This window comes from Glycine max, chromosome 1, assembly GCF_000004515.6.
Source record: "Glycine max cultivar Williams 82 chromosome 1, Glycine_max_v4.0, whole genome shotgun sequence".
In the NCBI taxonomy this organism is placed as follows: Eukaryota; Viridiplantae; Streptophyta; class Magnoliopsida; order Fabales; family Fabaceae; genus Glycine; species Glycine max.
Window position 1 is genome coordinate 3,191,855 of NC_016088.4, and position 23,722 is coordinate 3,215,576.

At 29.2% G+C, this 23,722-nt stretch overlaps 3 protein-coding genes across 10 annotated transcripts in view; 2 read left to right on the top strand and 1 right to left on the bottom strand.

The window, feature by feature from the left end:
• Positions 1-11,117, top strand: LOC100810496 (carbonic anhydrase). 6 transcript variants are annotated; one of them, XM_041004835.1, is made up of 11 exons: positions 1-156; positions 286-337; positions 693-762; positions 5,187-5,245; positions 5,503-5,643; positions 6,990-7,038; positions 7,545-7,661; positions 8,072-8,125; positions 9,032-9,117; positions 10,458-10,563; positions 10,703-11,010. In XM_041004835.1, the coding sequence occupies exons 3-11, from the start codon at positions 706-708 to the stop codon at positions 10,865-10,867; spliced, it is 834 nt and encodes a 277-aa protein (XP_040860769.1). In that variant the 5' UTR covers positions 1-156; positions 286-337; positions 693-705; the 3' UTR covers positions 10,868-11,010. The 6 variants fall into 6 exon arrangements, with proteins under 6 accessions (XP_040860769.1, XP_006573038.1, NP_001341808.1 ...); NM_001354879.1 differs by having other exon boundaries at positions 9-156; positions 5,184-5,245; positions 10,703-11,117; XM_006572975.4 differs by lacking the exon at positions 286-337 and having other exon boundaries at positions 5,184-5,245.
• A 2,407-nt stretch (positions 11,118-13,524) lies between these two features.
• On the bottom strand, positions 13,525-16,934 carry LOC100499859 (uncharacterized). Its single transcript, NM_001250089.3, has 3 exons — positions 16,785-16,934; positions 15,991-16,223; positions 13,525-14,098 (listed from the first exon to the last, which is right to left on the bottom strand). The coding sequence occupies exons 2-3, from the start codon at positions 16,211-16,213 to the stop codon at positions 13,908-13,910; spliced, it is 414 nt and encodes a 137-aa protein (NP_001237018.1). The 5' UTR covers positions 16,214-16,223; positions 16,785-16,934; the 3' UTR covers positions 13,525-13,907.
• Positions 16,935-19,045: 2,111 nt separating this feature from the next.
• Positions 19,046-23,722, top strand: part of LOC100526985 (uncharacterized) — a 7,471-nt gene continuing 2,794 nt past the window's right edge. Inside the window, exons 1-2 of one of the 3 annotated variants that reach the window (XM_026128123.2) lie at positions 19,046-19,158; positions 19,763-19,978. In XM_026128123.2, coding sequence (XP_025983908.1) covers positions 19,864-19,978 — 115 coding nt within the window. In that variant the 5' untranslated portion in view covers positions 19,046-19,158; positions 19,763-19,863. 3 annotated transcript variants of the gene reach the window in all.

Consider the following 23,722-nt stretch of genomic DNA (forward strand, 5'->3'; position numbering starts at 1 on the left):
AACATTTTATGCAACAACGATAGGATAGTTTCATTCAGAGTCACCACTTTTTGTGGCTTAAGGACACATGATATAGTAGCTAATACTCTTCACTCGTATTGGCTGTGAGAATTGAGATAAGGAAGCAGTGTCCGTTACAACCCCTTTATCCTTTTGGTAAATTAAATGCTTCTCTTCAAATTCTTTTTCATTCTCCTTCTCCCTTTGGTCTTATGCAGCAGAAACACCTAACAGTTTAGCCATTCTTTCTCTCATTTTATTTAGTAACAACAATTTCATTCACAGGACAAGCTAGAACAAAGTTCAACCACACTAAACCAAATTAGCTACCCTTTTGGTACTCTCTTCAATTTCCTCTCTTATTTCCAATTAATTTGTTGAAATTTGTATAACCTAAGGTTTGGACTTAGAGCTTTCCTAATTTTCCAACAAAGTGCTGTCATGCGACGTAATTATTAGAATTTTACTGCTTTTGGCACCCATGAGAAATTACTACTACTTTTCACCCACTTTCTCGCCGTTGGACAGTGAATGTTTGTTGTTCTAAAGTAGTTTTTCATATGTGTTAATAGTACAACCCCAATTTCCAAACACAACTTGCTTTTGCTCTTTTCCTTGATTATCAATAGCAATTTGCCTACTTGTCGGAGTAATTAATAGATTGATATCATTGATTTGTGTGTGCATGACAGGGTAAAGAGAGTCATGGCTGGAGCATTAAAAAAGTGCATGATGCTGTGTTGCACGAGCAAGATTGTCTCGGTACATTATTCATTTATTAAATCATGCTTCAACTTTCATGTCTATCTTTGCTTCTTTTTTTTTTTTCCATAACGTGTTGGTGAGAAAATTTTCTTTTGTTGTTAAGTACGTAATGATATAGTACACAGATAGATAGAAGGGGGAGGTGAGGGTGTGGGTGAGGATGTCCTAGAATCGACCCAATGCATATCCAAGTTCAAAGAAAATTTAAAAAATGAAATTTTTTTAAACCAACAAAACTAATTTATTAATTTTATTATAAGTTTATTTAAAATTTAGTTTTTATTTTTTTTAAGACGTAAGGTGGTATTTTTATTTTAAAAACTAATTTGTAGTTAAAGACAAGAATTTTAAAATTAAACTTAAAAATTGTTTAATAATTTTATAATGTTTTTTTTTTTAATTTTCCTCTCTCTCACACACACACACAAACACACACAATATACCACGCATTTTTCTTATATAACAAGAGTCTACATGCTGTCATTTTCTTTTCAAATGTTACTGATTAAATTTACTTAATTATAATTTGTCTAGTTGTTAATACCAAAACTTATTATATGCATATAAAGTGTTACAAAAAAATAATAATTATATGCATATAAGTCTATAGTTCACATGGCACACATATGTCAAGGCCAAGGGAGGCATCAAGTCAACTACTTTGAAAATTAGTAGTATAAAGGATTTAGATGTAGTAGAGTACTTTTTTTACGGTATATAGTAGAGTACTAGAAATGCAAACTTATCTTGTAAAAAACTTACGTTTAAATATAAACAATTTATTTGATCAAGCCAAATTTAAAGCTTGGGTTTGGCCAGAGAGCTAGACTTAATTTAAAGCTTAATTTAAAGCTTCAGAAGCCAAACTTATCTTGTGAAGTTTAATTATCGTTGTATTCATAACAATGACAGGGATGTATAATAGTTGTCCCCTACCATTATTATCGTCCCCTTTCACTATAATAGATTACTAATTAGGGAGGAAAGACTTAAGGATGAAGAAAAAAAAAAGAGAAGAAAGATTATGGGATAAATCTCTTTACTGACATTTTAAACTAAGTTAACAAAGTAATATATTTCAGAAAATTAGGGAATGGATGTAAAAGGAAAGAAAAAAAAATATTGCTACTAGAAAAAAAATGCAATGGAAAAATAAGGGCTGGTTATTTTGGTTTTAAAATTAAAATTTGATTTAATATACAAATTTTAAAAGCATGCAAAATCTCATGAATTTTTTTTTAAAAAAAATTCAAATATTATAATTAAAATTTCAAAGTTCAATTTTATTTTTAAACGCCAACTCTAAATTTAATCTCATGCATTAAACAAATACTTCAAAACTTTCAAACGCTTACTTAGTTTTTGATTATTGGTGTGAAATAATATTTATTATTTTTTTCAACAAAAATTCTTTGCTTAAAAATTGATTGGATCACCTTTAATAAATTTTTATTTCCAATTACATATTCTTATTTATAACACTCAAATACAACTCCCCTTCAATTAAGAGATTCGAGTTGTTCTACTCATACAAATAATATGTTAGTAAGAATTTTATTTATTATGTATAATTTATTTTTTGTAAATATTATATAAATTCAACTCTAATTATCATTTCTATATTTTTTTCATTGAAATTGAAACCTCATACAAGCTCAGTCAATCGTAATAGCTAATTAATTGCAATTAAATTGTCCCATCACTTTCTCTTTTGATGTTCCTTCTCAATAAAGTCAACTTTAGCAAAAAAATTGCTTTAGTTGGTCATCACAACCTCTCAATTCCCACCACGCCTTCTATTTCGGGTTATACCATAGCCATACCAAACTCCATTCCACTTCCCTTGTTTTTTCTAATTACTAATGCTAATTTGATGTTCCAACCTTTCCAAACGAAGATAATGCTAGTGTTTAAAGTAGCAAATAGATGCAGTTTTTATGTTGTTTTCTAATTAAAATTAAATTTTTATAATTTAAGGATATTTTAATATAATTTTTAAGGCAAGACTCTAATTTTAATTAGAGAATAATATATATACCAAAAGTATTCAAAGAAACTTTCTAAATTTCTTTTAAAAATATAGCCTGCATAGTGCACACTTTTTGTAACAACAAAAAATTACAGCTTGCATGCACTTGCTCCTTTTTTAGATTAGAAATATTATGTGCTAAAATTTAATTAAGATATAAATTATACATTTCTCATATAAAGGATTATAGTATAATACTCATTTTCTTAAATAAAAATAAGAAATAAGTAGTTAAAAGGGATTTTATCTCCTAAATGTCGTTGTCATAAAAGTAAAAAATATAAAATTTAAGAAAATATTGTTTGGAATATAAATACAAGTAAATATATTTATTAAATTATTCCTTTTGAAACTATTAACCATTTGATTGAAAATAATAAACAAAAAAATTAACATTTTTTCATCTTGTACATTAATATCTTCTATATATCATATTAAAACTTTTAAATTTAGTAGTTTAAAAAATAATTATAACCAAATGTTTCTAATAACTTGTTCTTTTTTATCAAATATTTTGGTTGACTAAGTTATAGATTAACTAAATCAATGTCTTATCAAAATTAAATACACGCATAAACTCATTCATCAAATGTTTTTCTTCTAGTGAAATAAAGTTATAAATTAAACAAATGAGCTACTATAAGTTAATTTCTAGTTAATTGAAATGACTTGTTAAATATTAGTATTTTTCCTGTATTTAGTGGGAAAAAAAGTAAAAGGAAAGAAATGGGTGAGAGAGAAAGTAACCCATGATAATGAAATGGGTTTAATTTAGCCAAAAAAGAAATTGAAATGTGAGGGGAAAAATTGTGCCCACGTATTTTTTCAGTCTCTACTTATATGGCAAGAAAATCGGGAAGAAGAGCTGGCTTTTTCTTACCTTCCACTTATGTCACTTTTGGACCACTTTCAATGGAAAAGAAAAATACTGTTCTTATGAGAGCAAAGGGGTAGTTCATGTCAACGTGAGAAAGTGGGGAACAAAAGAGAATCTTTTTACACTGAAGAAAAAAAAAACTAAAATAAAAATAATTTATCAATAATATATTATAGTTTTTTATACTAAAGAAATAAGGAAATGGATTGAGCCTTAGCCCTCTCCTATAACAAAATATAATATTAATATAATATTACAAATCTTATAAAGACATGGTTATTTATTTAAGAAGATATCATTTTTTTCTATCTATTATTTATTTTACTATATAAATAAATAAGATTTTCACTTTTCCTTATATTTTCTTTTTTAGACGAGTGTTCATAATATTATGTTAATAATAAATTATTAGTTAAAACTTATTAAAAATTACAAAATCAAAAAAGAGATCTATCATATAAGATGTGAGATTCACTAAATTTTGTGATTTTAAATAAATTTCATCCAATCAACTAGAAAGGGTGCATTAAAAAATATAAGCAAATTATGTAATTTTATTAAATGCTATCATTTCTAAAATACTCTTCATTTAATTTTAATGATTCTTTTTTATTCATGATATTAAGTTTCAATAAATATTCTATGTTAATAATATTTTATATTATTAGTTAAATTTTATTAAAAACTATAAAATCAAGAAAGAAATTCTTCATATAAAAGGTGAGATTAACTAAATTTAATAATTTTCAATAAATTTTATTTAATCAATAAGAGAAGGTGTTTTAAAAAATGTAAGTAACTAATTTTGTTTTATGTAATATTATTATTCTTAAAACATTCTTTATTAATTCTAATTTTATTTTTAATCATTTTTTTTTATTTATGATATCAAGTTTAATAAAAAATATTTTAAAAATAATTTTATTTTTTTCCTTGAGATTAATAAAATTAAATAATATCAATTAAGTTTTAGTTAGTTATTTTTTTCTTATACTTCCGTAATGGAGCATAACATTTTTTTTTTACCATTTTTCTATTTTATTTTTTGAAATCAAATGAAAGAAATGTTTGTGTTGTTGGCAATAAATTTAGACCAGTGTTGAGTGGCTAATTCCCTTCTTTGCCTCTCTACACAGCCAATAAAAACTCAAACAGTCATAGCCATATATCTGCTTATCATATCACAAACACAAACTTCCTTATTTTCTTCCAAATCTCACCACCCAGAAAGCACAAAAGCTACACACATATCCAATCTTTTCTTTTTCTTCATTTCGTCCACCAGATTCATACACAATTCACGTATACGTACAATTATTAAGTAATTGATTTCCACCAATCTCTTTCTTTGATGATCAATCATTAATTGATCCATTGTTGTTTACCTGTAAAATTCATAGAGATTTCGTACATACTAGTTATTGATCGATTCATCGATTATGAATGATGATTTCCATTATATATATGAAGAGATTGATGATCGTGTGTTGTTTTTGTTTGGAACCCAAATAGAAGGAAGAGATGGCAGGAGAATCATACGAGGAAGCCATCACGAGTCTGACCAAGCTTCTCAGGTAACTCTTTTCAGAAAAACATTGTCGTCCTTTTCTGTCATTTCGCTAAGTTTCCTCTCCCACAAATATCACCATCTAGGAAATATAAAGTTGACCTAACAAAGGAAAGTGATAGAAAAAATAAATAAATAAAATATCACGAATTTGAATCCTCTAACTAATAATTATAATAAAATTAACAAACTAATATTTTGTTGATAAAAAATAAAAATAATGAGCTACCTCGTACGCGTTTTGGTTTCTGTTTTTTTCTTTAGTGAGAAAGCTGAGCTCGGTGGCGTTGCCGCCGCAAAGATAAAGGAGCTGACGGCGGAGCTTGATGCCGCCGGTTCGAAGCCGTTTAACCCGGAGGAGAGGATCAGAACCGGGTTTATTCACTTTAAGAATGAGAAATTTGAGTACGTATCTTTAATTTCTCCTTTGTCTTTTTCCTTCATTTATCTCTACCTAGCCATAATATAGAGTTAGGAACCTTCTAATTGGTTGGAATTTGCTATACTATGAATAGAGTTCATTAGTGTATAATAGTAATCTGATTATATGATTAAATAAAAGTATACTTTTTTTGGATTTTACTCCTTTGTAGTAAACAAGAATAAAATAAGAATCTTGATAAGAAAATTAAATCCATATTTTAGCACATCCGTATATGCATGTATACATAATATATATTTTTAACTCCAAGGAAGTTGATGTACCAAAAAAACTCCAAGGGAGTTGATCAAATAGACAAGATCTCGTACTACAAAACATAAACATGTCTCACTATTGAACTATAACTATTTCTTTTGAGGTGAAATAAGTGTAAGGTGTTTTTTGTTAACACTTGAGACTTTCCTATCTTGAGTTAGAGCATCATCTCATCTCTCTAAATATTTTAGAATAATATATATATTAGAATAATTACCTTAGCAACAATTAAATCCAAAAACTAATGTTTGATAAAAAAAAATCCAAAAATTGATGTACTTTACTATCTCAATATATTCTAATTAGTTTTTATAATTACTGAATCATTGAATAAAATCTTAAATTAATCCTTAATTTAAAAAACATTTGATATGTACAAGCACATATCATATCAAAATTATTATTATATTTTACTCTAGTTATTTAAAAATTTGTGTACAAATATACCATATCAAATTTATAATAATATAGAATTTATTATTATGTACAAGTACAAAATGTGGCATTCTGCATGGCACGTACAAGTTATTTATAATAAATCCCAAATATACCATATCATAATTTACTTATGTCATGTCTTAACTAGAAGTTTATATTATGAAATTTGTTATTGTATTTTACTTTAGAAAAATTTAAAATAAAAAAATAAACAATATTTTATAAAATCAATAACTAACAAAATATTATTAATATTTAAAAATAATTTTTTGATGCATAGTCCTCTTTTATCCCTTTTTCGTCACATAACAACCTCAAAATAAAATGGAAAGCGTGACAGACGGTGGCACTTTAAGTTTACAATATTAAGTGGCAACGTAAGCAGATGTTTAATCAACCATAAATAAATGAAAAGCATGAGATGGCCAATGTCTAAAGATGTTTTGTTTTTGGTCCAAAAAGGGCACTTTTCGTGTTAAATTTGATCCTTCGTTGTCGTTTCGGAAATTAAGGCTGGTACTCAATGCATGTTCTATTTTTACTTTTTAATTATTTTTAGCAAGTGAGGGAATTACAGTTTCCCTGATATTGGGTGGACATGCTTTGTATTTTTCAGGAAAAATCCTTATCTATATGGTGAGCTTGCCAAAGGCCAGAGCCCAAAGGTAAGCCATGTTATTAGTTTCATAATCACTAGCTAGTTACTTAATTAGTTTTCTTAATTCCTAATTTGCCCTTTGGGTTTGGGCACATGGACCTTGCTGGTACATTAATTTATGGTGAAGTTGAATTTGGTACTTTCAACTATAACGACATGAAAACAGACAAACAAAATAAATTCAAAGGGGACAATTGTTTTCAGATTCATTAATTAAATCCTCTATTCCTACTATTATACAACATGGGCATGTGTTAACCTATTATTAATAACTATATATATATATAATTGGTCCCAACTTTCTTAGATGGTATAATGTACTCATCTAGGACTTTTGATGCCTATATATAAAAAAATTTCATTGCAATTTTTTATATTATTTGAATCTATTACGGTCTAGTAAGCATTGACCTTGATGTTTTTCATTATATTATAAAGTCAGATTCTCTTTTAATAAGTTTATGTTGCCACTAGTGAATACTATTATATAACATTCTTATGGCACACATGCAGTTTATGGTATTTGCATGCTCAGACTCGAGAGTTTGTCCATCTCATATTCTGGATTTCCAACCGGGTGAAGCCTTTATGGTCCGAAACATTGCTAACATGGTTCCACCATATGACAAGGTTTACTCATATCCCTAAATGCTTAATGTTTGGAGGGCCAATATACTTTGGTTCTATTTATAAGAAATATGTTGTAATAATTTTAGTTTTAGTGCAAAATGCACTACAACTAATTTCTTATAAATAACATCAGATATAATATAAAACAAAATAGTTATATATGTTGATAAAAATGTCCAATATATAACTCTAGTTTGTTCAAAGTTAAAAAATTTCACAAAATTTACTGTAAATCTCATTTTTTGTTGAGTCTGAGTCAATCCTTAAATTTGTTGTGCAAATTGAAAATATAATTGTAAATCATAAACATAACTCAGTCAAATTTGTCGTCCAAAGTCATCTTCTATTTGGGTTGCCGTTTTGGTGTTTCAAATTAGCACAAAAGTTTGAATGGCTTTGTGTTATTGTAGACGAAGTATTCAGGAGCTGGGGCTGCCATTGAATATGCAGTATTGCATTTAAAGGTAATTTTTTCTCATCCTGTGTTCCTCTCTTTCTTTTATGCATGCTTATCTTATGGTGCTCTAATAATGGTGGGTCATGTGGGAAAGGAAGAAAGTTTGGTGGTAGAGGCAATTTGTTACGTTGCTTCATTATTTGTTGGGATCTACACGCATCTCAAGTTGCATGACTTATTCTATTTCATCAAGACACTAGTATTGATTAATTGCGAAAATGGTACTACATGAACAGCGTAAGGAATCTTTGAATTGGTGCACATATTGCTAAAGTAAAGAATGATCAAACATTCAACTAACTACCACACGCAGATAGATATCTACTAAAATAAATAGTGGTAGTCAAATTCATAAATCATTACCCAACATCTAGTATCCCCTATCCACCACACCTTCCCACTACGTTTGTTTACGAATATAAATTATTTATTTTATGTACCTACTAATAAATAGGTATTAACGAGGAAAAAAATACATATTTAATTTTTTTATCAAAAGAAATTAGTTGTTAATATTATTAATTTTTGTTAGCAGAAAGATTCGAATCCATAATTTATCCTCTCTTCCTTCGTCTCTTCAATACTAGACTCATCTTAGTATATAAATATATTGATACCAAAGAAAAAGTTTCACATAGATATAAATATTATTGTATATTTTTCCAGTATATTCAACCCATTATTTTTAAATTATTAATATAAGATGAATATAAAATATTTTATTTTCCAATTAAGTATGAAACATAGCATCTCATTGAAAATCGATCCATTTTTATTTCTAGGTTTGATGAAAGCATAACACATGTAGTTTGGTGTAGCAAATATAGATGAACGGAAACGTCTTTTTCTAAATTCGAAATAGCTTTTTTTTTGTGCCATTTTTTTAGATTCTAATGGGTATTATAACTTGCAGGTGGAGAATATTGTAGTTATTGGACACAGTTGCTGTGGAGGTATAAAGGGGCTCATGTCTATCCCAGATGACGGGACCACTGCAAGGCAAGTCTTATACGTTGCTATTGCTTGTGTCTCTTAAAGCATCTTTCATGGGTTTTACCATGTGATATTGGATTAAAAAAATTTAATAATTTTTTATTTTAACAATATAAATGGATTTTAATCATAATAAGAATTGATTGTTTATATATGAACCAGTTCTTATAATTAATTAAAAGTTATGTCAACCTCTTCTAATTCTGAGTAAGAATTGATTCTTAATCTTAAGAACATACCCCACAAATCTGCCATTTGAGATGTCCTTAAAAGATGGATGGAACAATATGTTACTGTTGATTAGTTCTCTTAGAATGATTAAACATCTTTTTTCAAAGGATATGCCAGTAATGGAAGTACGTATTATTGAAAGTTTAATTATTTAAACTATTCTCTTAGTCTTATAAGATTTTTCCAACTAATTCATATTTTCTTAAAAATAATTAATTTAATTAATTATATTAAAGTTAACAATTATTTATATTATAATTCTAAAATTATTTATTTCTTATATTTCTATCCACTTAATTATTTTTCATTAATGTTTAGAGAAAAAATAATTAATACATCTAAAAATTAAAAAAAAATCTTATAAAAAGAGATAAATAATTATTTTAAAAGAATCTTATAGTTAAAGAGGAATAAATTATCACGATAACTTTTCAGGCCTTCCAAAAATGTGATGTTTCACCTATTCCTTTTTCACATACTTAAAAGAATTTAAAGTTATTTATAATAAATTTTTACAATAACTTTTATGCATTCACTTTGCTTTTCATCCTATCACCTGTATACACTTTTTTTTTTTCTCTTCATATCTCTATTTCTCTCACATATAATTTCTTTTAAGAATTTAACGTATCAATAATGTTTAGTACTTTAGTAGATTCATCATTCATATCCCAGTATCAATAATAGTGAATATAAAGTCATGTACAGCATTCTTTCCCTGTTGTTGGTTCCACTTTATTGGAGACAACCAGAAGGCTTATTAAACCAGGAAAAAAAAACCTTTTAGAAATAATGCTTTGGGCATATACTAAGAACAAATTATAGCCTTTTGTCCAGCATATTAACATAGAGAAACATTCATTATTTTACTGCTGGCTTTCCATGTCAAATCACATTGTATATTCATGGGAAAGAAGAAAATCATTATACGGATGATTCCTTTTTTGAGAAAATTTTAATTTTCAAGTATCATTTCTAACTAGTCATTGGATTCTTGCATACAAGATTCCGATCCCCTGACGAATATATTAGAATACTACACAGTGATTTTCATGAACTTAACTGTTCTTGGTGCTCAATCTTGAAAATCATTTCCTTCTTCTGTGACCTTTCAGTGAATTCATAGAGCAATGGGTCCAAATTTGTACTCCAGCAAAGTCCAAGGTTAAAGCAGGACCAAGTGACTTAAGTTTCTCAGAGCAATGTACTAACTGTGAGAAGGTAAGAAAATGTAACTGATATATATATATATATATATATATATATATATAGCAAAAAGAGCTTAAATTTATTGTAAATGTTTACAAATTGTTATACCCTTTAATTGTAATTAAGATTTTGCTTACTTACTCCAATGCAGGAAGCTGTGAACGTATCACTTGGTAACCTATTAACATATCCATTTGTTAGAGATGGAGTTGTTAACAAAACTCTGGCTTTGAAAGGAGCACATTATGATTTCGTTAATGGTACTTTTGAGCTATGGGATTTGAACTTCAAACTTTTTCCCACTGTATCCGTTTAAGATTCTCTCCAGCAACATAGTAAACCTGAAGTAAATCATGTACACTTTGGAAAAGTCAAAAGGGTTTCCATAGAAAAGAAGCAGACATATTCAGAAAATAAATAAATAAATAAATAATGGTCTGTGAGCTATATTATTTTAAACTAGTTTTGTTTTCTACCAAAGTACCATTCTCATTTCTTTGTTATGTATACAGTGTTTTTATTTTATTTTCATTTTGCTGATATACCAATGATTTGATGCTCCCAAACTAGCATAGTTTACTTATGCCTTCCTACTTTTGTTTTATTTTATTTTTTAAATCTCATCCAAAGCGTGCAATTCATTGAGAGCATAAAAAAAGTAATTCCAGTGATTGATAAAAAAAAATTATATAATAAGTTACAAATATGTTCAAATATTAATTATTGATTTTTTTTATCAATCAGTGATATTAACTTATTTTATATTTCTTTGTTTGAGATGAGTCAAATACATTTCTCTTATTAATATTGCCCACATTTTATTTGTTGGTTACATTGCATTCTATGCTATGAATGAGGAAGTCCGAGATTAAAAGAGAGAGAATATTTGAAAAAGATTATAATGGTGCGATGTCATACAATTTGTAATATAGAATTAAGGAAAAAGCTTATAGGATCACGTTTCTGCATAGTCCACATCTAACTCACTTATTAGTTATTAATCTTTAAATTCAATGATTCCCTATAAGCTTCGATAATCAGCGTGTATTCAACTTCTATAATAGATGGAGCTACAACAACCAGCTTATTGACTTCGTACGAATGTAAACGCATAACTAGTAATCGATTTTCATTTATCAAAGATCACTAGCAAAATTTGAATCAATAAAACATTTGACAGTTAATTTTGATCCTCTAAAAGTGATACATTGTTTTGAAGATCAGACCAAATTATTCGGTTTACTCGATCCAACTAGGAACTGGTCTGTTCACTCCAAAAATTGGAGCATCTCAAAACTGGTATAAACTTATAAAGAACCGGTCAAATTTGGTCCAAATCAGTGAAAACCTGTGTTAAACTGGTGAGGAGAACCAGTTTGAACTGATTCTTTTTCTTCATTTATTTACGTTATTTATTTTTCTTTTTAATTTAATAAAAAAATATTTAAAATAAATAAAAAATCATATTTATTTTACATAAGAAATAATTATTTTTTCTACTATTATTAATTTTTATCTTATAAAATATATAATTTAATCATTTATAATAATTTATCATTTTTAGATCCTGATTTTCATGATTTTATTACTTAAATTATATAATATTAAAAAAATTAAAACCAATTCAATCTCGCTTCAACTAATCAAGTAAGTAAATACAAGTGGTTAATATATTGAAGTTAAAATTAAATCGTTCAAGTATTATCCAAGTTCAATCTTGGGTAAAAATAATAAAAATAATTTTTTATCAAATTTTAACTATGATTAATCATGGTCTCTTTTTTCCTCATCTTAAACTTATAATATTCTGATTTTAAAAACATTACATTAACATTTAAGATTACTTTGATGTATCTTAACTCCTATCATAAAACAATTGACCCTTCAATTGTTTGAGTAATATTAGGTCTTATACAAATCTAAATACATTAAGTTTCTCATTGTTGATACATAAAATACTGAAGACATTCCTATCCTCTTTGTTTCTCTACTAAGATACATATTTAATGATAATTTAAATGACAAAAAGAGAAATGCTTACATCCGCATATATTAAAGTCTCGCAACTTTTTGTAAATAATTCTTGAGAAAGCCAAATATTTTTATCCCTATTATCTTAACGAATTTGCATCCTTAATCTTGTTGGTTGATGTAAAGACTTTCTTACCAAACTATTTAGCCAATTATGCTTGATTTTCTAAAATTGATATTGATTTAAATTTTGTTTATTTATAGCTATTATTTTAAAGAAAATGTAATTTTGTGAGAATTTCATAAACTCGACTCGTAAGAGTCTACTTCATATAAAAATAATTATAAAATAACTAAAATAAAATATCAATTAAACATTTCAAAAATATAATAAAATAAAATAATAAATCATAAATTTTATAATACTTAAATAACCAAGTATGATAATACATCATTACTAGATAATAACTTACAGATGTTATAGTAATAGTAAATCATTTCTGTCAAGGGTTTGATGTTATTGCAAAACAGAAATTTGATGTTATTAAATGTGATAATTTTTTTATTCAAGAACAACACACTAAATGAAAGTATATTGAACACTAAACAAACATAAAACAATCCAAAATAACTTACATTTTGATCTAATTTATTTGACTTGCTAACTCGCTAACTCGGTGATAAACTCAAGAGTCTACCTAGTTTAAAGTTTACTAAAAAAAAAAATTTAACTCGTAAGAGTTTTGATAACCTTGCTTTTAAGGACTAGAAACAAAAAAAGATATAAGATTAACACAAAAATACGTTAAATTCACATGCACAAAAAAAATATTTATAAGGCTAAAAATTACAACCAAGATTCTCCTTATTATGAATGATTTCCTTCCCTTTTGCACTAGGCAGTATAAAAAATTCCAAAATCATTTGATGATGTTGAATCAATATAGGATTTGATTTTCACACGTATCTTCCCAGACATCTTAGCACAAAGATTGAGAAGCTAGGAGAATCTAGTAGATCACGACAAACATTGAGACTAAACAAAGGATTACATCAAATATAAACATTCACCTGCCATATATAAAATTCGGATACACATAATCTAAAATTGTCAATAGATAGCAAAACAAAAAGCATGATCTGGAAGCCAATTCCCATTTTCTTGTTGCAATTACAGCCACCATATGTTCTGGGGTTGAAGCTACAAGATCCAGAGTCAGTTGCAACAGTCAGAAGCAACTGTTGGTACCTACTGGCTTCTCAAATCTCTATTCCTAAACTAAGGTGAATGTGATGGGCATGATAATATGTCTCTGACAAAAAAAACAAGATTTCTTCGCTGGATTTGTTTTATTCTCAGTAGAAATTCCAGGACTCCCAATAAGTCATTCCACAACAACATTCACCAATTCATACTCAATGAGAGACAAGTTATTATCTTCCTTCACAGTGAAACTAGCAGGTTCTGTGAGTTCTACACGGCCCCACTTGTCCACAGCAAGCCTCATTGATCCTTTGAACATGTCAATTTTGGCATTACGCAGGATCACAGTAGCACCCTCTGTCATCGTATCCACTGAACACAACCAAAATTGGAACCACGGGAGAATGTTCAATAAATAAATATATATCGGCGTTTTCAGCAGTACTGCTGAACATTATATGTTGTGCCAGGGAAAAAAAAAAACTCATTCACAGGCAACATGACACAATGAGGTCATAAACAACTCATCATTCACAAATCAACATTTTAAATCATTTTTGAAATATTTGCTCACATTAGAATTGGAAATTGTGCATAAAAAATATTTTCAAAATTGTTTTTCATATACAAACATGGAGCTTCATTTTAACATTCATACAACTTGACAAGTATTACACTATTATTATCAAGGGAGAATTACAATCTAAGACTTCCCGATGGACATACAACCAAAACAAGTGATGAATAGGAACATAGAAGCAAAGGACATAAGGCACTAGACCACGATATGGACAGTAAGGTAGCTAAAGGGAATAATAACAATGGAAAGAACAGAATTTCCACGTGGAAGGAAGGAGTTGGAAACATGTGAATTCTGTTTGTATTTGACCCAGGAGGGGTTGATGATATTTTGGGGCTGCTGCAGTGGAGGGATTCAGCTTTCAAGGTATTGTTCGGACAAGATCCACCCTTGTTGAAGAGGAAAACCATTCTTTCAAAGGTGGAAGAAGAGGTCAACAGATTGACTCAGCAGTGGGATGAGCTGTTAGATTATTTAAAGCAGCATTTGTTGAAGGCCGGGGACAGAATGAGAAAGCAAGATAATAAGTATAGAAGAAGTGAGGAGTATGCTGTGGGAGATTGGGGTTTTCTCAATCTGCAGCCCAATAAGATGTGCTCTCTAGCTAGAAAACCTAATCAAAAGCTAAGTCCTCTTTTTTATTGCCCTTTCAGGTTTTGCAAAGAATAGGTCAGGTGGCCTATGAGCTGGATTTACAGGACAATAGGGGGATTCCCCCAGTTTCTGTGTCATCGTGTGTACCTCCTCAAGAAGGCAGTCAGCACACCACAGTTTGTTCAAACTTTTCCCTGGCCTTGGCTGATGATGTGGGGTTCCAGGTTCAACCAGAAAATATATCGGATCTCAAGCAGGTGGCAGCAGGTGATTAGAAATGTTAAAACTCATTGTGGAGGAGAGGACTGACTCTCAAATTCCCAGTAGTCATTACATAATAACAACTTTTTTTTCCTCTATCCTGCTCTCTCTCTCTCTCTACATATCTGTGTAATGCTGGGTGTATCTTCTGGGTTAAAAACCAGAAAAATAAAACATCAATTGCCCTTATTTATCTTCTATTAGATATATATTTCAGAAGTTATTTAGATCATTTAGTGACAAAATCGACTATGAAACTATGATTTATGTAAAACTTCCTATAGTTATAACTTATAAGGGTTTTAATAATTGATAGCGCATTAAAGTCCATATGATAATAATGTTAAATTTAGGTTAAAGTTGTTTCTGCAAGTAATTTCATATTGGCATATATTTGCTATAGTATTTTATTAAAAAAAAACATTTACCAATGTTCAACAACACAAACCCCTTCAAAACATACCTTCTGTCTCACAACACAACACATACCCCAAACAGTAATTACAAATGCCCATGAAATTGACGAAATAAAGCACCCAAACCTAATACATGACCACAGACAAAACAAAGACCAGAAGTAACAGACATCCAAACAGAAATGAAAGATGCTCACAAAATGGACCAAACAAAACACGTGACACTTGACACATTACCTGTGAACACTCCATGCAAAATAACCAAAGAACTCCCATTCCCCCAGCCAAAGAAAAGAACAAACCAACATTGTAAGGAATGTAAACATACGAATATGATGACAATACCAATACCATTATGCAGTAAGGAAAACTTGTACAGGGGCAGAATTGTGAAAGCAATATAACACGTATACCTTGATCATTTCTGGCAGTGAATATGATCATTCCAGTCTCATCACCAACCAAGCACTCAGCAATTTGCATTTGCCGGGATTGAGGACCATCAGAACGACCTCTCTGCATCACCATCTTAGCATTGACTACCTTCACAGTTAAAGTGTGCCCACTTGTCCCCGGGCGAAGCTGATCAACCTTGATGAACACTGGTTTCCTCAATCCTGATTTTGAATCTGCCATGTTTCAAATCCTACAAAAACCACAAGAACATCCAATAAGACAGCACAAAAAACCGCAGCAGTGACAGTATGCGTATCTTTGAAGACCTTAATACATAGCTCAGAATCAAAGGTTTAATGAACCTTTTCCTTGTACATAACATAGGCTTTGAATATGAAATGCTCCCTTATTCAACTTTTTCATCCAAAATTTTCAGCTGAGGGAAAAACCTAGTTTAACGCATGAGAACTAAAATACAAGCAAAAGCAAGGAAACTCAATTAACATAGTGGAGCATGTAAACAACCTAACCTAACCCCAGCTTAAAGGGGTAAGAAAGTTTTGAACTTTTCAACATCTCAGGGTCAAATAATAATGATATTAGGTTAGTAACAAGGATAAAGCATGAGATCCAAACTCATACCAATTTTCCAATTCCATCAAACATACTTAAGAAATTTCAAACAAAATTCAAAGGGGAAAAACTAGAAAAAAATTCGAGAAACCCAAAAGTAAAAAGTGAATTTTTTTCACATGAAAATCCAGATATGAGTGTGAAAAGGAAAGAATTAGATTGAAGATTGGAATGCTACCTGGAAATTGGTGTGAGAGAAGAAAGGGATCCGAAACTGAAACTGAGACTGAGACTGAGCGACGCAAACGTCGAGGTCGGGTTTTAAGGAGAGAAATACAAGTTTATATCATCAGGTTCACGGGATTTTGCCCCTGATTCAACCTTAGACAAAAATAAATAATATTAATAATTAATTATAAATAAACATTTTTTTATTTCTAAATTAATTTTTTCATATTTTAAAAAATCTATAATATAAATTAGAAGAAGAGTGCTAACAATATATTTTAATACTTTTTACTATGATTAAAATTTATTAAAAAATTATAAAATCATGAGTGCAACTCATTAAACAAGAAATGAGATAAAAAAAACATTTGAAAAGTAATAAAATTTTATCAATTAAATATTTTAAATTTTTTAAAACTATCTCAATTATTTAAAATTATTATGATCTTATTTTTACTTTTATATATGATTTCCTTAGTTATTATCTCTTTTAATTTATCATCTTTTAACTTTATTTCTAAATTCAATTTTAATAATTTTAAAAAATTATTTCTTTGTTATAAATTAGAAGATGAGTGTTTTTTACGGCAAAAGAAGATGGTTAAGAATACATTTTTAACATGTCTTCACATATTGGATTTGATCAGTTTTAAAACTTATTCATTTATAGTTTTCTTAATTTATTATCCTATTGATCTTGTTTACAACTTTAAACTAATTTGATTTAATAATTTAAAGCAAGATTATTTTTTTATTTTATTCCTACTTTTTAGAGACAATATTAAATAAATGATAATATATATACTAAATATAATAAATAAAAAAATTTAATATCAAATATTTTATTTATCTCATTATTTAACTAATAATAGTTTAATTTTTTAAAATATATACTATATAAAAATAAACTTACACAAGTTGATACTTATATTTATATATCTTAACTCAAATAGTTAGTAAAAAATAATCTTTAATTCAATATATTTTCTATAAATAAGCATAAGTTATGTGATAATTTTATAAATATACAAGAAATGAAAATAAAAACATGAATGATATTATAAAATTATAAATAAAAATATATACATATGTATAAGTTTGATTTAACTTGGATCATTTTGGAAATCAAATCCGAAATCCAATCCAATAAAAAAATTGGTTTTTCAATTTTTTTAATCTATTCGATTTTTTGTTTATTTGAATTTCATCTTTTTGTATTAATTTTTTCTATTCTCATTGGATTGGATTGATTCATGAATAACACTATATTTTTAAAGTATTTTATTCTCATACATATATCTTATTAATTATTATAACAATAAACAAGATAAGATGATAAAATATCAAATTTAATTAAATATATATGAAAAGATCTTAATCCTACAAAAATATTAATTAGGTGTTTGAAGTTTTTTTTTTTACCAAAGATATTTGTAGAGGTGATAAGATAGAGGCAGGCATTCCAACAATGTTGACACCCTTACCTCAACCTAAACTTTGCCACAACAGAAGATGTTATATATAAAGAAGGAAAAGAGATAACAAATATAGGGGATATCAACCAAAACCCATGAGATAATGTCAAAAGTTATGAGAACTTATATTTTTTATGTGAACCAAAGTATCTATTGTTTGAAAATCAAAGACTACATGCTTAAAATGATAAAATTATATATCAATTATATCAGATTAAAAACTTATAGTTACAAAGACCTAACATATTTCTAAAACAATCTTCTCTAGTAAAGTTAGTTTGTCACAACTTAAAATTACTAAAACAAATGATAATTTATAATGGTTTTTAAATCATTAGAGACTAAATTAAAAAAGTTACAAAATAAAAAATCCAATTATAACTTTTAAAATTTAAAAATTGTAAAATACTTTATCTATTCTTATTTATAAAACTAAAATTAAAAATAAGAATATTTTTTTTAAGATCCAATTCATAATACTGAAATATTTCTAATTAATTATACTCACAAACAGTTATTAGAGGAGTTTTCAACGACTATAGTAATTTTGAAAAAATTAAGATAATATCAACTAAATTAATAATCTTGTTTACTGAATTAGATAATTGTACTTATATTCCTTGACTGAGATTTTAGAATTAATCTCTTAAAGTACTAAAATCTATTCAAAAAACTAATAAATATTCTTCCATACATCATAAACGTTTCCCAGCTGATGTGAAAAATAATTTAAGAACTTACTTGTTAATTTTAATTTAACCTAAATTAAACTGATAAATGAAACATTTATTTATTTATTTTTGTCTATAAGGAGTTGAATCGCGAACAAAATCCGTGAACAGTACCCGGTTTCGACACTCGCGTCTCAGCCTCAGTTTCGGATCTCTCCCTTCTCTCACCAATTTCCAGGTCGCATTCCAATCTTCAATCTCCTTTCCCTTTTCCTTCAATCTATTTGTTTCCTTTTCACTCTCATAACTCGATTTTCATGGAAAAAAAAAACAAAAAAACTTCGCTCTTTATTGTTGGGTTTCTCGAAATTTTTATAGTTTTTTTTCCCGTGAATTTTATTTGAAATTTCTCAAGTATGTTTGATGGAATTGGAAAATTGGTATGAGTTTGGATCTTATACTCTATCCATGTTACTAACTTGATATTATTATCAATATTTGACACTGAGATATTGAAAATTTCAAAACCTTCTTACCCCTTTTAGCTGGGGTTAGGTTAGGTAGATTACAGGCTCCGCTATGTTAATTGAGCTTGCTTGTTTCTGCTTGTATTTTAGTTCACATTCGCTAAACTAGGTTTTTTCCCTTAGCTGGAAATTTTGGATTGAAAAGTTGAATAAGGGAGCATTTCATATTCAAAACCTATGTACAAGAAATAGTTCATTCATTAGAACTTTGATTTTGAGCTATGCATGAAGATCTTACAAGATAGGCTTAATGTGCAGTGCTGCTATTTGTATGTTGTCTTAGTGGAAGTTTTTGTAGGATTTGAAAAATGGCAGATTCCAAACCAGGATTGAGGAAGCCAGTGTTCACCAAGGTCGATCAGCTTCGTCCAGGGACCAGCGGGCACACTTTAACTGTGAAGGTGGTCGATGCTAAGATGGTGATGCAGAAAGGTCGTTCTGATGGTCCTCAATCCCGCCAAATGCGAATTGCTGAATGTTTGGTTGGTGATGAGACTGGAATGATCATATTCACTGCCAGAAATGATCAAGGTATATATGTTGCTGCTTTCACAATGTTTCCAAGTGCCCCTATTATTAGTTTTCCTCACTGCATCATGGTATTGTTATTGTAACATTTTTGTTGGATGCTTCTTTTCTTTGGTTGGGCGAAGGGGCGTTCTTTGGTTGTTTGGAGTATTCACATGTCATCCATTGACTGTCAATTGTTCTTCTGTTTTGTCCATTTTGTGGGCATCTGTCATTTCTGTTTTGATGTTGGTTACTTCTGGTCTTTATTTTGTCCATGGTCATGCACCATGTGCTTTATTTTGTCAATTTCATGGGCATCTTTGGTTACTGTTTGGGGTTTGTGTTGTGTGCTGAGGCTAATTCGGAAGGTGAATTGTGTTGAACATTGGTAAATATTTTTCCCCCCCAAAAAACTACTATAAAAGATATATACCTATTCAATTGATGGAAATACGTACAGAAGTAGCGTTTACCCAATTTTAACATTATTATCATATATGGCCTTTAATGTGCTATCAAGTATCAAACACTTGTATAGGAAGTCTTCTGTAAATCATATATTTGTTGCTAATTTTGTCACTAATTGATCTAAATAACTTTCAAAACATCTATAATATCTATCTAATAGGTGATGAATTTGGGCAACTGGTGTTGTATTTTTTCTTGTTTTTTACCCAAAAGATCCTAATTGATGTGTCCATTAGCATTTTCTACCACTATCATCATTAAACATATAAACTTTTTGCATCATGTTCTTATAAAACTCGAGGAAAATAAAGGAGGAAATGTCTTTTGCTATCTGTGTTTAGCTTATTTTAGGATCCAATTGCAAGGTATGGGACTTGAGTCCCACATTGGAAGTATGGGATTCCAATATGGGATTTATAAGGCCTTGGGCTCTCCAACTACAATAGTTAGCTTTTGTGGTATGGTTCTCCCAAGTTTCTTACCATCACCTGATTAAAATGCTTAAAGTTCCTGTTTGGCAGCAGTTGGTAACCTTAAACAAATCTCTACACAGTGCACACATCTAGGTTTCAAAGAAAAAAGGTAAAAAAGTTGGTAAAACTACACATCTTCCCATTTGCATCGTACATATGGATCCAAGGCTGTTGCGACCCAACACCAAACAGTGAAAGAAAATTGCAATTTTTGTGTAGTCTAAATCTTGTGGTTTGCCTGTGAGAATCAAATCACATCCGTTCATTAAATTTAAGCTAGGTGATTCAGGGCCTCCTCCAATTTGCCTTTGATTAATGGTTTTGGTTTTGGTTCTGGTAAGAGTGTATTCTTTTATCCTATTATTATGTATATGGAAAACTGGTAATAAACTAGGTGTTGTAATTAGAAATAACATGAATATCATTAAAAGCCTGTTGTTGGGAAGTTAATATTCCTTATGCCAAATAATCTAGAATGCCGATTAAGAGGACACAGGCATGGCTTATAGTTTGTTAAATCCAACTAAATTTTCAGTTTTTGACAACTCTCAAGAGCTAGCTTTGTGTTAATGTTCCTCAATTCTGTTGTACATGTAAATGTAATGGAAAATTTACACACCTTCATGGATATGAATATGTGATTGCAGTCTTCCCTTCTCCTTTGCAATCATTAAATGATTTTTTTGTACTATATATCCTACAATGCAGGTGATAAGTGATTCAACAAAAAAGATCAGAAAAATAATAGAAATTCCATGCTTTTTCTCAATCCCTGTTTTCCACCCATCTAATGTTGAAACTTGAAAATCAAAATGTATCTTTGCTTCTGGATTGTTATTTCTTTTGAACCATAGAAGAGGTTCAAGACTTTAAGTGACTTAGAGGAGATGTTGGAATCATTGAAATTAAAATCTGATGTAATTAGGGAAAAAAATATGGTTGCAAAAGACACAATGTAATTCAGGTCCTTCCGTTTGTCATGTTTTTATTTTTTAGTAAACTACTTTTCAGGACCTAGAGCAGAGAAGCGCATGGGTAGTCTACATTCCTGAGTTTACTACATTCTTAATTTTTTGGTTATAAAAAATGTCTAGGCCTAATTGACTATGGTTTAGCATAGTTACTAAAACTATGCTGGATGACCTGCCAGTTCGATCGAGAACTGGTTAGGTCACTAATCCTAACAATCTAAAATATTGGCTGAGCAAAAAACTGATCAAAAAGTGGCCAAATCTGGGTAAGAACCGCTGCAAAAACCATTTGAACTTGTTTTCAATTTTTTTAAATTATTCATTCTATTTTTTTAAAATAACTAAATGATCATTATGAGATCTATATATAGATTGCTATTATATAATTATTTATTATGTTAATTTGAAATTTACCTGATTTATTTTATTTTATATTAGATTATTGCTTGGTATAGTATGTTATATAATATTAAAAATATATTTTATCATCACCTGTTTGATCTCAGATTAACCAAATTGAACCAATGAGCTGGGATTCAGTGTCTTTGTTGTTTGACGGCCAGTGCAGTTTTGAAAACCTCGGTTAAGTTTTGTTGGGTTTATAATTGACAAGGCTTTTGAATTCTTGTTTTGGTTTTGAAGAAGTGATACTTTTGTTAATTAATTAAGGAATTTCTCTTTATCACTTCCTTAGGCTATGAGAACATGCAATTGGCTAGTTTTGACCAGGTTATTCTTGAGTTTTATGCTTCGCTATATGATTGCAATTGAAGACAAGAACCTAGATTGCAAAAAATGGTGGATTAATATTGTTTAGAATAATTTTTATCTTAATTATTGTTGGCATTTTAACCTGCAACATAAGTCTTGGTTGTTTTATTTTTGTTGATCTGAATGATTATGGGAAATGAGATTTTGTTCAATTTCTTTGTTTACCTCAATTATTATGAAAACTAATAAGGCTTTACAGTTTACTTCATATATGTGGAATTGGCCGGAAAATAATAACAATTCTTTATGTACTTGGTTGGCATTTGAATTTTGTTTTTTCTGACTTGAAGTAGGAGTTGGTATTACCAGTCTAATCATATAGAGACTAATGGTCTTGGTTGTACCATGATAGAACACCAATTGATAAAAGTAATAAAAGACAATATTGAACACTGAAATCACAAACAATACGATAATACACTTGCTGCCCCAGAGACAAACAGTCTCCTATTACACACATACAGCAATACACTTGGTGTACCTGAGACAGAAGTCTCCTACAGAGAGTATTCTCTGTCCGCAAACTGAAAATAACTTCACACCTCTAATTACACAACCTACTGTCATATACTCCTAATACATAACTACCAGCAGTTGTTTTCCACACATAACTACCATCTTGCAGTTTCTAATGCTAAACTAACTACCAGCAGTTGTTTTCCACACATAACTACCATCCTGCAGTTTCTAATGCTAAACTAACTACCAACAGTTATTTCCTACACTAACTGCCATCTTGGAGTTTCTAATACAGAACTGTTTTCTGAAAAAGTGTTTTTCTACACATAGCTCCCATAACTGTACGTCTGTACCTGACTATCAGTTCCTATGCTACCACTACTAAGAGTAAGAACTGCTTTTGGGGTTAAATTGGGTTTACACAGTCTGGGATTACCAGGAAACAATGTCCATGTGTGCCGGTTTCTAATAACTTTCTGTATCTCGTTTGGATATATCTAGGCTCTGAATAAGAAACAAAAATTGATTGAAGAGATTTTTTTTTCGGGGGGGGGGGGGGGGGGGGGGGGGGAAAAGGGGGGAAAAAAAAAAAAAAAAAATTTAAAAAAAAGGGACCCCTTTTT